Source organism: Triturus cristatus, chromosome 4_2, assembly GCF_964204655.1.
Source record: "Triturus cristatus chromosome 4_2, aTriCri1.1, whole genome shotgun sequence".
NCBI classification, from domain to species: Eukaryota; Metazoa; Chordata; class Amphibia; order Caudata; family Salamandridae; genus Triturus; species Triturus cristatus.
Window position 1 is genome coordinate 85,806,936 of NC_140586.1, and position 13,604 is coordinate 85,820,539.

The following is a 13,604-nucleotide window of genomic DNA, read 5'->3' on the forward strand; positions in this document are numbered from 1 at the left end:
ACCCATATAAGGAGAACCTCATTACATGGCAGCGGTATATAGACGACATCCTTATCTTCTGGAAGGGCACCAGATCAACCTGTGAGACCTTCTTAGAATGGGTCAACCAATTGAACCCACATCTCCGATTTACAGGAACTATGAGCGAAACTACTATCCCTTTCCTGGATCTCAAGATCATCATGGAGGACGGCGTCCTGAGGACCACACTACATAAGAAACCCACGGATTGTAACAGCCTCCTTGACTTCAACAGCCACCATCCTAAGGCCCTACGGGAGAATCTACCGTACGGTCAATTTTTGAGGATACGACGCAACTGCACAACTAGTCAGGACTACGAGATTGAGGCCAGCCATCTCGAAAAAAATCTCTTAGAAAGACACTACCTGAAGAAGGTCGTCAGGCACGCAAGGAAAAGAGCCCGCAACAACCACAGGGAAACGCTACTGGAAACAAGACCTAAGGTACCCAACGAGTCTATCACATGTGTCACCACGTTTACACCTCGGTCCAATAGGATCAAAAAAATCATCAAGCGCAATTGGAGGATCCTGAACAGTGATTCACTGGAACTAGAACAACCACGGTTTACGTTCAAAAGAACGTCTAACCTACGAGACACTTTGGTCAACACACGACCACTTAAAAAAAAAACGGGTCCACAAAGTACCACGCTGTCAAATCTACCCCCTGTGACAGGCCACTACCCATGTGGTAACTGCCATGCCTGCTCTACTACAACTCACAGTAAACAACTAACCCTGGAGAACTTCATCTGGGAACAAAGAGGACATTCAAATTGCAATACCAAGAACTGCGTCTACCTTATCACGTGCCCATGCGGTCTCAAGTATGTTGGCATGACCTCACGTCCCATCAAAACACGTATAAGCGAGCATAAGAGCACTATCCGATGGGGACGTACAGCCACCAAGCTTACCAACCACTTCCTTGAACATGGGCATAACTGCGAACAAATATCATGGACGGTACTAGAATCCAGACCGTTCTGGCCCTCCTACTTCAAGAACAACGCTGGGTGTTCCGTCTTCACACTGACACGAAAGGACTCAACGATGAGATACCCTGGGTGGAACTCTGACCAGAACCCCTGTATACACCCCACCTTTTGGTTCAAGTGTCTTTACACTTATGACTGTGCAGCCGTTCGTTGGGTTCATTATTGAGGTTTATTCTACCTCTATTGTGAGCTCTGGTTCCCTCTTTACCTCACTGGACACATCTGATTAGGTTAAGGGAAGCTGCAATTGCATATTGAGTAAATGCATTTATTTGTTGGGGAGGGACCGCTACTACACATAACAGATCAGGATCTTGGGCATAGTTCTAAGTTACGTGCCCCTTGACATGCGCAGGCGCAGTCCCCCTCCTAGGCGTGAGCTGCAGATACCACAGGACGCATGCGCACACAACAGGTCTGTCCCATCTGAACATGCGCACCCTCGAGACACACTTATCCACGCATGCGCATTAACCAGCGCCCGCGAAATCAGCGGCGTTCATGACCTGAACAGGAAGTAGGAAACGCCTTTACCAACCATACTTCAAAGAGAGTCCGAACACGACCCGTACTTCCTACAGGCAGCCGCTGGCAGAGGGTAGGTGCTGAATGAGCCGGCCCCAGACGTAACCGTAAGTACTCTACCACGATGGGACCTCACAGGAGACGCTCAACGATTTCAAAGCGCAGCTTACCCATGCTTCAGGGCTCCAGTGATATACCACCAATCTATCTGTGCTCTTCTATTTTAACAAATAGGGCGCAGGCAGCCACGGCAATACCTATGAAGCCCTCACTTACACTTACGAGGGTAAGCAACTTGGTACGCTTGTTTGAATGTCCCGTATGTGATTTCCTGTCATCTTTATTTGGTTCACCCCTTGGGGGTGAGCAGAGTTCCCACGCATGACTCGAGCGATCGTTGAAATCACTGCCTTAACTAACTAGTATACTTGGGGCGTGTATTCTACTTTCAACAGTTGACCACCACCGTGCGATCACGTTCATGTGCACGGACTATTCTTTAACATCTTTCTAACTGAATGCAACAGATGCAGACCAGTCTTGAGGCTGACTTGCAACCTTTAACACCGCTTTCCTCCCACGGAAATTGCGGTATCCCCTTCCTATATGTTTTGTCTGTCACGGATGTCGTATGGTTGGTGTGGCATTCCGGTATGTTTTAATGTGAGCTACCACATGTCTGACTGCACAACCACCATTTGGATGGCAATTGGGGGCACGGACAGTCTGTGCTGTGCTACGCCCGTTATACTGTTTTTATCATTTATACCAGTACTGCCTAAAAAACCTCCATTTGTGTCTCTTGTTCCCCCCCCCCCCCCCCTCCCCTCCACTCTCCTATCCTTTCCCTCCCCGTTTTTATCCCATTTTAGGTAACACAAGTTCGGTACGCTTCGTAGAGATCATTCTTTGACTCACACTGCTAACTCTGTCATTGTACCCCGCAGTTCTGTACCTTACACCACCTTCCATTGACGCGGGTTACCCTTCCAATTCCTGGAACCCCCGTCTGTATCGTGCACACCCTTTCACTCAACTAGGTCCTGAAGAAACGCCACTGACCTTCCCAGGCTTATTAGGCGTGAAACATGTCGACCTCTTTATGAGTCACACTAGCACCTTGCGCTTATTAGTGACTCCCCGACCTACCGGTCTTTTTACTTTACCAGGGGTCCCGTTACATTAAAACAGCGTTTTTTGGACACCCCTAGGTAATTTTATCCACACACTTTGCACGCACGTAACCACTTACCTCTTGGATCCACCACCATTTTTACCCCACACACTCGCACTCACCTATCGGCTTTTCTCTTTAAAAGACCTCTGACAAAGAGACCCTTCGGGGGACCGTCGGGCATTGCAGCGCCGGCCCGAAGAGGAGCAATAAAAAGCCCAATGATGAAGCAAGACATGCTTCGGGGTGTGTGAGGGCCAACAAGAGGCCATATTGAGTCCTCCCCTTCGGGATTGGATCCTTGATACTGGGGATAGTTCTCTCTGCCTCTTTTCTCCTTCACCCCTACCTCCCCTCTACCACCCCTACCTCCCCTCCCCTCTACACTCTCTCTTTCTCTTCTTTGTTGTTTTACTCCTTTTGTTGAGCAGGTGTTCACTAATTTTGTTTTCACCGCCGACATGGAACAATGTCCTAATTGATTTAACTGTCATTAGTGGAGCACGGACATTGGACCATAAACAGCTCCTGGTCCCCCTCTCTTTTTTGTTGATTTAGTTCTAGACAGTAACCTGACTGAACTATTTGTCTCACCCACCTGTCTGTGGTGATGTTGTTCCAGACAGGAAGGAACTGTAGCAATCTTCCCCCGACCAGAGTGGAATGGTCTGGGGGGAGCGGAGGGAAGTCATTGGGTAGGGGTGGAGGAAGAGCAAGTGTTGTTGGTCTTGCCTCTGCCCTTGTTATTATTGCCTCTGTAGCCTCCTCTTTGGTAACCTCTGGTGAATGTAGTTTGGGAGGGTGTTTCGTAAGATGTAGATGGGTTGTCTGAGGAGGTGCCTCTGGAGGTGCCTCTGTAAGAGGAGCGACGAAAGGAACACCTGGGAGCTTGCGATTGCAAGGCTCCCATTGATTTAGCCGTGTCAGTGTCTTTCTTCATCTTTTCAAGAGATGAATCCACGGTAGGTCCGAACAAGTATTGCTGGTCAAATAGCCGATTAAGATGGGCAGTTTGGACTTCAGGTTTGAAACCTGAAATGCGTAGCCAAGCATGTCTACGCAGCAGGACACTTGTGTTGATAGCTCGTGAGGCGGTGTCTGCTACGTCTAGAGCGCAGCGGATGGAGGTGTTGGTAAAAAGCTTACCCTCCTGTATTAGGTTGTTCGCCTTAGTTTTATATTTTTCTGGAAGATGCTGTAGTAAGGTCTCTAGCTCGTCATAATGAGCCCTATCATACCTCGCTAACAAAGCTTGAGTGTTGGCGATATGCCATATGTTAGCTGCCTGTGATGCTGTGCGCTTACCAGAGGCGTCTAAGAGTTTAGACTCTTTTTCGGGAGGTGGAGCATCGCCTGAGGTTTGAGAATTAGCCCTCTTTCTGGCATTGGATACTACCAAGGAGTCTAATGGTATGTGGCCCTTGATGTATGCTGGGTCAGCTTTATATTACTTTTCAATCCTGGGGTTAATAACTCTAGCCCGAACAGGATCTTTAAACACCTCTGGAGCGTGTTTAATTACCCCTTTCAACATGGGTAAGATGGAGGTGGACTTTTGTGAGATATCAAAAGTATCCATTAAGAAATCTTCTACGGGGTGTGTGTGTAAGTCGACCGCTCTGTGGACTAACGGGTTGAAACCCATGGTATCCTCTGGAGGGGAAGGTCTAGAGGGATAGAGGTCGTCCTGTGGCACGCTAGGGACATCTGGCGTGTTATAATCATCCCAGGGGTGTGGGGTAGAAGGTGGGCTAGGATCCCCAAGTGGCTCATCGTCTGCATCGTCCCCAGTGTGATCAGAGGCATCATCGTCCACTGGTGGAGGAGATGGTGTAGGAGAGTGGTGTGGTGGGGGAGGAGAAGGTGGAGAAGGGATCCTGAGAGGAGATGTTGCAATCTCTTTCTTTTTAGGTGGTGGAGCCGGTGTAGGCGTATCCAGTGGTCGCTTCTTAGAGCTAAGATTGAGTTGACCAGTCTTTGGATCTCTTAGAAGAGTTTTTGGGGTGGGGTCCGGTTTAAAAAGCTCTTCTGTTGGAGGCTGTTCTTTCGGTGCAGATTTTTTTGGTTCCGAAGACTTGCGCGGCACCGACTCCGGGGCAGGTTTGTGCTCTTTAGGCTTGGAACCGTGAGGTTTTAAAGTCTCGGTAGGAGCGTGCGGGCCGGTTGTTTTTTCGGTTCTGGCGGCTTTTTCGGTTCCGAAGGTTGAGTGTGTGAACCTTTCGGGAGCGGCTTTTTGCTTGGTTCCGATGTTTTCTTCAGAGTCGAGGGGTTGGTTGTAGTTTATTTCGGTGCCGAGTGCGTGGATGTGGAGGCAGTAGTCGGCACCGAGGACGACTGTTTCTTTTTCAGTGTCGTTTGGGTTTCGGTACCGACGGTAGGCTGACTCGAGCTCGAGTGGCCGGAAGGCTTAGTTGTTGGCTTCTTTGCCAGGCCCGAAGGTGGGGCGTGAGAAGCGCTTTCTCGGTGTGCACCTGAGCCCGAAGGTGAAGATGTAACCGACGCCTTTTTCGGTGGTGGGGTCGGGGTCGCCGTCTCTACTTGCGACCCGCTACCCAGGGGTGACGTCCTCGATGTCGGAGTCATCGGCCTCTGAGGCGCGGACGAGTCCTTCTTCGGCCTGCACTTGCTCTGGAACATCGACACCCTCGTGGAAGATGTCGTCGGGGAGGGAGGTCAACGAGTGAGCCATTGTTCGTCGAGCTCGACGATCTCGAATAGTCTTTTTGGAGCGTAAAGAGGCACAAGCTGGACAGTCTCTGGCCTCATGCTCCGGGGAGAGGCAGAGGTTACACACCTCATGCAGATCTGTGTGGGGGAACTTCGAACCACATTGAGGACACTTCTTGAATGGAGTCCTTTCCATGAGTCAAAAGTCAAGGCCCAGGTAGGCCCGAAGGTATTCGTCGATGACTGAAATCGAGGACTTCGATGGTGAAGAGATGCGCGACGACTAGGGATCGCGATCGAAAACAATACCGGAGAAGGGTGAAGGATTGCACGTCGAAAGTAGGATCGGTAACGGTACCAAACTTGTGCGCGAGAAACACATCCGAGCCCGATGGCCGAAAAAAACAATCTGAAGATGGAGCCGATGCCCATGCGCACTATCATCCAAATGGAGGAGTCACCTATCTCGTGACTTCCAAAGACTTTTCCAAGACAAAAACAAGTGCAAACATCCAGGCCCAACACCAGATGGCGATCTATGCATAGTGTGTGATCTGCAGCTCATATGCCTCGAACACTTGGTTATGGCAATGTAATTGATCAATTAAAAAGTCCAAACCTTGAGACTATGGCCCTTACTTGAACCAACAGCGGGTCTTACATTCCTCTCATGTTAAAGGAAGAGTAAAGTGCTTGCTTGCTCCCAATACAACAGTCTTACCAAACAAAAGAAGTCAGATCTACAAGTCATGGGCAGAGAATGGATATAGTGCATACCTGTGGCCGCTGCCGGTGGTCTGCATCCAGGTGTCATCTACTGGTGGGGGAATTGGGGTTGTGATGGTGCTGGTGGTGATATCCCCGATGATGTTCATTGATTCCTTTAGAGCGTGGTACATGCGCAGCAGGTCATCCCTCCGCTGTGCCTGATCTGCAGACTCCTCCATCAGGCTGTTCTGGTCCCCGGAAGAGTAGAGGTAGGCTAGCAGCTCATGGTGGATGAAGTCCTTAGTCTGCAGAACCCCCACAAAAGAGGGTGAGGGAATTGTAAATTAATATAAATAATTGTATAAGGACTCCCAACAAAGACCCATCCATACAGTCCATTTCAACCGTGCCCCAAGACCACAGTAACCAGCCATACTCCCCAACTTGGTCTTTGTTATTCCACAAGGCTCAAGAACTGGCAGTGAAATCGAATCTGGATGGCTGAGAGAGATACTATCTTTAAATTCTATGGCCTCAATTTCCGGTAACATTCTAAATTCCAATTCACAGAGTCAAAGTAGGAAAGCTAAGCATTCTGTTAGACTTTGAATCCTAATTTTCCCAAATTAATGAAGTGAACAGGACAACAACCATCCAAGTGAACTTGCAGACCAAGAGACCTGTTCTCTAAAAGTGCGTCTTGAAGCTCATCAATGGAGTGAAATCAGCCAGATGCAAATGCCTTTCAGGCCTGAAATATCTCCACTGACTTCTCAAAGAAAGCGATCCAGGATGTGCCCAAATTTGATGAAACTGAACTACATAATGCCTGCACTGATTTCACTTCACTGGTAAATCATGGGCCATTAAACTCTACATCAATGCAGAGGACTCTGTAGGATGAGCGACCAGGATACTAATGGATAATGGTCCGCTTCAATGGTAGATACACCATCAGAGTGTGACAGACACAACATAAGATGTACATGTCTAGAGTCATAACTATTTGAGAACAAGTCACAGTGCTTCAGAACATCATCATTCCTTCCCAGTTACAAAGAGTTTATTAGAGCTAGGCACAAACCGGGAAGAGATAGAAAAGCTATTTTGACAAGGGCTAACCTTCTCCCCGCATAGAAACCAGATCCTGACCTCAAGGGTGCCATGACAACCAAAGGTCATGTATTTCATAGGTGGGATTGAGTCATCCTGCTAGGCTAGTGCTCACAGCACACCTTAATAAATTAGTAAAATGCAAGAACTGCATAACAATGTTGTTTATGATCTTTGCTTCCACCCAACTCCACCCCTGCAAATATCCCCTTTATAATTAAACCCTTGTCATGCTGCTCCTGAGACATTCCATTGGCCAGCATCACATCAGGCCACTTCTTAAACCAACAAACGAGTTATATACCTTTGGTAATACTCTTTCTAGTTGATACTCTACCTAATCATAGATTCCTCACCTTTAGAATATTCCCAGGAGCTAAACTGTAGCCCGAGATTTTTTCCAGCAATGCTCCCAGTATTAAAAACATAGGGACTTTTTTGATGCAGACTTCTCTTTTGATCCCCGAATAAGTGCTATGGCCCAAGGGGTGAAAATACATATCTACTTTTTGCAAAACATCCTCTCACTTTTCCATCCCAACTCAGAGTTGAGCTGCCTAGTACCTTGTCCAGGCAATTACTGCAACTTTTTTGCTCAGATCTACCGAGAAAAACTCACTGCCATGCTCCAAAGATTTCAGATCCAGGTAGTCAAACTGTGACTTAACCTTCTCAATGTCAAGATCAAATTGTAAGGTTTTGGCGCAGTCCTCAAGGCACACTGGCACAATGGCCAGATAGACCTGCAGAGAGTGGCAACCACAACAATTAACCGAATATTTACCTATTGAACCAACATTCAAGAGGGTGGAACACTGAGGCAAATCACTTGATACATAAAGACGTAGATTCTGGGATGTCCTCAGCCAGAACTTGGGAACTGACCCCAATAATCAGAGGTTCAACTAAACTGAAACAGAACAGTGTTCGAGATCAAAGAATACTGGACATGGGTACTCACCCATACAAGTGGATTTTAACCTTACATCATACCACCCAATTGTATTTCACCCCAGCCAAGGGTCCTGCATAAAACATAAGGAAATGTGCAGAGCTTTCTAAAACGAACTTCATAATCATTTCATTTTGGGATGTACCCTATTGATTCTGGTTCTGGCATAAAGTGAAACTATAATGAAATTGGTTTAATTAACTCCAATGTAAAATGTTTGGAAACTATTTCTGAAAGCCAGTGCGGACATGCTATCAGTCTGTCTCTAGGTAGGCTTATGGTCTACGTCTGGGGGTGCTAGACAGAGTAGAGATTACCTCCGAAAGAGGTCAGGGGGACCCCCTGCAGTCTCACAGAACGAGGCGTGTCGATCCTTGTGCCAATGGGGTCTGACAGTGGGGGGGTGGGTTGCATTACTGACCAGAGAAAACTACCAATGCCTGCACCATTTGACGACTCTACTAACCACCACCATCATTTATTCCCAGGAGCGGCTACAATGTTAAGGCTTATGATCTCCATTGGAGACATTTAGGGCAAAGGCTGCTGTCTGCATGCATGTGCATCACATATGGGGAGAGGGGGAGAGAGAGAGAAAAACAGCATAGTGGAGAAGGCTGCTACACGACCGTATGGCGAAGAGCACCACACAATTGGGTGAGAAATAACAACTTGAGAATGTTGCTCATCAGAATTCATATACTCAAGAACTAGAAAAGCACAGGAGTAGTCTAACCTTTGTGGTGGGCCAAAGTTTAAGCTGGGTTCCTGGAGCACATTGCACTACAAGTCTAGAATGCATCAGTGTAGCTCCACATTCAAGCCAGGAGAAATTGTGGGGATGGGCCTATGGCGCAGAAACAGGGACCGTAGTAGAACACTGCAAAATAACCACTACCAGCAGCCACAGTTGTCTCACTATCCTTAACAAATTGAGTAAATCCCTCAATGTGCGACACTGAATGCCTAGCATTGTTTTGTCAGTAAATAAAATACTTTCTCTTTTTAAAACAAAGCACTGATTGCACATTCATTTAATGCATGCTATAGATGAAACACTGAATTCTGACTACATAACCACACATCACCTCCTTGAGTAAGTTTTGGATCTTTCTGCTTAGCTACACAGAGTCAAGTGCTAAAGGGGTGTACATGACATTCAGTTTGGGTCCAGCAGTGGGGCAAAACATGAGTATATCAGTGCGAAAGACCTCAACTGACAATTGCTTCCCAGAGGACGCTGGGTGCCCCAGCAACCCCAAGAGTTCCCAGAGCAGTAAACTGTAGTAAGAGGGCAGATGTCGAGACAAAGATCAGAACAGTTCTAAAATGAGCCCAACAATGTCAAGAGGTGGACCATAACCCAGAGGTGGTTCATGACTGGCTGCGGCGAACCCACCCTTAGCAGCCAGTCGTTGAGGTTTGGGAACACATGCCCGACCTCTGAAGATGGGCAGCAGCCACTGCCATCACTTTCATGAACACCAAGGGCCCTAGGTAAGGCCGCCAAAAGAGAGCATGGCAAATGCCCAAGTGGGCCAGGAAATGTGCTCCTGGTTCAATTTGAATCACAAAGGAATTGAAGGGTAGGATGTAGCCCCTTAGAATGATTTGTAAAACCCATTTGTCTGTCATACTAGATCACCAGCCGGAGCGGAAATGTAGTATCCTGCCTCCCACGAGCCGCTGATGACAAACTAAAATGGCTTGGCAGCTGCTGTAGCACCAGAGGAGGAATTTGAGGGCTGTTGACCCTGATGCGCTGCAATGTATACTGGTGCCCCCAAAAAATAGACTGATGTACTACTGGATGGAAAAGCGGACATTAACTACAGGCTAGTCCCCTGGAGAGCCTTTTAATTTCCTTAACGGATGGGGAAATTGTTCCACTGGTGTCAGTAACACCAAAAAGTGAGCAGTGGATTGGTTGCCTGTGAACTCTCAAGCCCAGTGTCTGCCTTTTCTTCAAAGAATTTGGACCTATCGAACAGCATACCTATTAGGGATGTTTACACTGCCACGAAATCCGGTGGACCTTATCCAAGCTTGCCGCTAGAGAATGACACTGTTGCCAACAGCCCTGCTAAGGCAATCAGTACTATTCAGGCACACCCATATTACTCACTTAACTGAATCGTGTTGTCTTAACCAGAGAGGCTCTGAGGTCCTCTGGGAGACTCACCAAGATCTTGCTGGCCATGACCCACAGAGCATGCATGTGTAAATGTACAATAAACAAGTTAACTTTATGGACCTGAAGGCCAGGCTTGCAGAAGAAAGGAATATGCTACTTACCAGTATGCATCTGTTCTTGGCATGTAGAGCTGCAGATCTACACACTTTTGCATAGATCGCCGTCTGGTGTTGGGCCCGGATGTTTGCAGTTTGTTTTTCCTCTTGGAAAGTCTTTGGCAGTCACGAGGTCGGTGACTCTTCCTTTGGATCGTATTGCGCATGGGCTTCGGCTCCATCCTCAGATTGTTTTTCGCCAGCAGGGAAAGATGGAGCGTAGTAACCACAGTGAAGAAACCCATGTGTGTTGTATCTAAATAAGATAGACTGGAACAGATACAGGTAGCCGGGGAGGCGGGTGGGTGTGTGTAGATCTGCAGCTCTACATGCCAAGAACAGATGCATACTGGTAAGTAGCATATTCCGTTCGAGGCATATGAGCTGCAGATTACACACTTTTGCATAGCAGTTCCCAACCTTAGCGGCGACCACCGGTATCTGTTGCAGTGGTTTGAAATAGTGTTTTCAGTACAGCCTGGCCCACACTAGCTTGTTGCTTGGTTTGCACATCTACACAATAGTGTTTAGTGAAAGTGTGCGGTGTTGACCATGTAGCTGCTTTGCAGATATCATCTAGTGGGATGTTCCCTAGAAATGCCATGGAAGCCCCTATCCTCCGTGTAGAATGGGCTTTAGGGGGAACGGAAAGCGTTCGTTTTGCTTTGTGGTAGCAAATCTGGATGCATTTTACAATCCACCTAGCTATCCCTGATTTTGAGATGGGGTTGCCCTTGTGTGGTGGAGAGAAAGAGACAAACAGTTGTTTGGTCTTTCAGAAAGGTTGTGTTCTCTGGATATAGTAAAGTAAGGCTCGTTTGACATCTAGCGTGTGCAGAGCCCTTTCTGCAACAGTCTGAGGTTGCGAGAAAAATACTGGTAATTCTACAGATTGGTTTAGGTGAAAAGGGGAAATGACTTTAGGTAGGAATTTTGGGTTGGTACGGAGAACAACCTTGTTCTGGTGCATTTGAAGAAAAGGTTCTTGTATGGTAAGTGCTTGTATATCACTGACCCTTCTAAGGGAAGTGATGGCTACAAGGAAAGCGGTTTTCCATGTGAGGAATTGCAGTTCGCATTTATGCAAAGGTTCGAAGGGAGGCCCCATCAGCCTTGTGAGAACGATATTTAAGTTCCACACAGGTGAGGGTGGTACTCTTGGGGGAATTATTCTTTTGAGGCCTTCCATGAAGGATTTAATGGCAGGTACTCTGAAAAGCGATAGGTGCTGCCTGTTTTGTAAGTAAGCTGCAATTGCTGTGAGGTGTAACCGAATGGATGTATAGGCTAGATTACACCTTTGTAGGTGGAGTAAGTAGCATATGATGTGTTGTATAGACACGTCTAGAGGATTGATTGTGTTATGGCAATAAACAACAAATCTTTTCCACTTGGCAGCGTAGCAGGCTCTAGTGGTAGGGCGTCTAGCTTCTCTGATGACGTTCATACAGTCAGGGGGAAGGTTTAGGTACCCGAATTCTAGGATTTCAGGAGCCAGATCGCAAGGTTGAGCTGAGCTGGGTCCGGGTGTCTGATCTCTCCATGGTTCTGGGTTAGGAGGCATGGTGAGAGGTGTAGCTTTTGGTGTGGTACTACCAAGAGTTCCAGCAGCGTGGTGTACCACGGTTGTCTAGCCCACGTTGGAGCTACTAGGATCAGTGTGAGGGAGTGCTGTTGTAGCTTTCGCACCACTAATGGAATGAGCGGGAGAGGCGGAAAAGCATACGCAAATTTGCCTGACCAGTTCATCCATATCGCATTTCCTTTGGACAATTGGTGTGGGTATCTGGCGGCGAAGCTTGGGGCATTTTGTGTTTTCGTGGGTGGCGAAGAAGTCTATGTGCGGATGCCCCCACATTTGAAAGAACGGATGAAGAACCTGTGGGTGAAGTTCCCACTCGTGGATCTGTTGTGTCTGTCTGCTGAGCAGATCTGCCACGGTGTTTTGGACTCCTGGGACATGTTGAGCTAGGAGAAAGATTTTGTGGGGAATTGCCCATCTCCATATGCTCTGTGCTAATTGAGAGAGCTGTGGAGAGTGTGTGCCGCCTGGTTTCTTAATATAATACATGGCCGTCATGTCTGTGCGAATGAGGACTGCCTTGCCTGAAATCTGTGTTTGAAAGGATTTCAGGGCTAGAAAGATTGCTAGTAACTCCAGATGGTTGATATGGAGTAACTTTTGTTGCGGTGTCCATGTGCCATGCACTGTGAGGTGTAATAGATGAGCTCCCCAGCCAGAGAGAGATGCGTCTGTTGTTCGTATTATTTGGGGAACCGGGTCCAGGAACGATCGACCTTTGGAAAGGTTTGTGGTGTTCCACCACTGCAGAGAGCGATGGGTGCGACAGTCTACCAACACCAGATCTGTCAGTTGCCCCTGGGCCTGGTTCCATTGGCGCGCTAAGCACTCTTGGAGTGGACGCATCTGGAGTCTTGCGTGAGGCACTATGAAAATGCAAGAGGCCATCATCCCTATCAGTTGCATAAACACTCGTGCTGGAAGGGAGTGTTGAAGTACGAATTTTTGTCGCAAAAGCTGAATGCTTGCAATCCTGGCCATATTGGGGTAGGCTATTGCTTTTGAGGTGTCTATGGTGGCACCAAGGTATTGTTTTATGTGGGATGGTGTTAGCTGGGACTTTTGGTGGTTCACTGTGAAGCCTAGTTGGTGAAGTAGTAGGATTGTGGTAGCGGTGCGGTGTACACATTGGTTGTATGAAGTGGCTTTTATCAGCCAATCGTACAAGTATGGGAAGACGTGAATGTGCTGTCTTCGGAGGTGTGCCGCCACCACCGCTAGGCACTTGGTGAATACCCGTGGTGCTGTTGTGACTCCGAACGGGAGCACTTTGAATTGGTAGTGTTGTCCGTCCACTACAAATCTGAGGTACTTTCTGAGAGCATGGTGTACTGGAATGTGGAAGTCTGCGTCTTTCAAGTCCAGTGTGGTGAGAAAGTCGTTCTGGGAGAGGAGCGGAAGTACCTGCTGAAGCGTTACCATGTGAAAATGGTCTGAGTGTATGTATGTGTTTAGGGGCCGGAGATCTAGAATAGGTCGTAGAGTCTCGTCCCTTTTTGGTATTAGAAAATATAGGGAGTAGACCCCCAAATTTTGTTGATTGACAGGAACGTGTTCTATTGCCTGTTTT

At 47.6% G+C, this 13,604-nt stretch overlaps 1 protein-coding gene across 4 annotated transcripts in view; it reads right to left on the reverse strand.

The window, feature by feature from the left end:
* DNM2 (dynamin 2) overlaps nt 1-13,604 on the reverse strand; it is a 752,889-nt gene that overhangs the window by 204,133 nt on the left and 535,152 nt on the right. For all 4 annotated transcript variants that reach the window (XM_085600673.1, XM_085600674.1, XM_085600670.1 and 1 more), the window contains exon 18: nt 6,168-6,403. In XM_085600673.1, the coding sequence (XP_085456799.1) occupies nt 6,168-6,403 (236 nt within the window). The remainder of the gene's footprint in view (nt 1-6,167; nt 6,404-13,604) is intronic.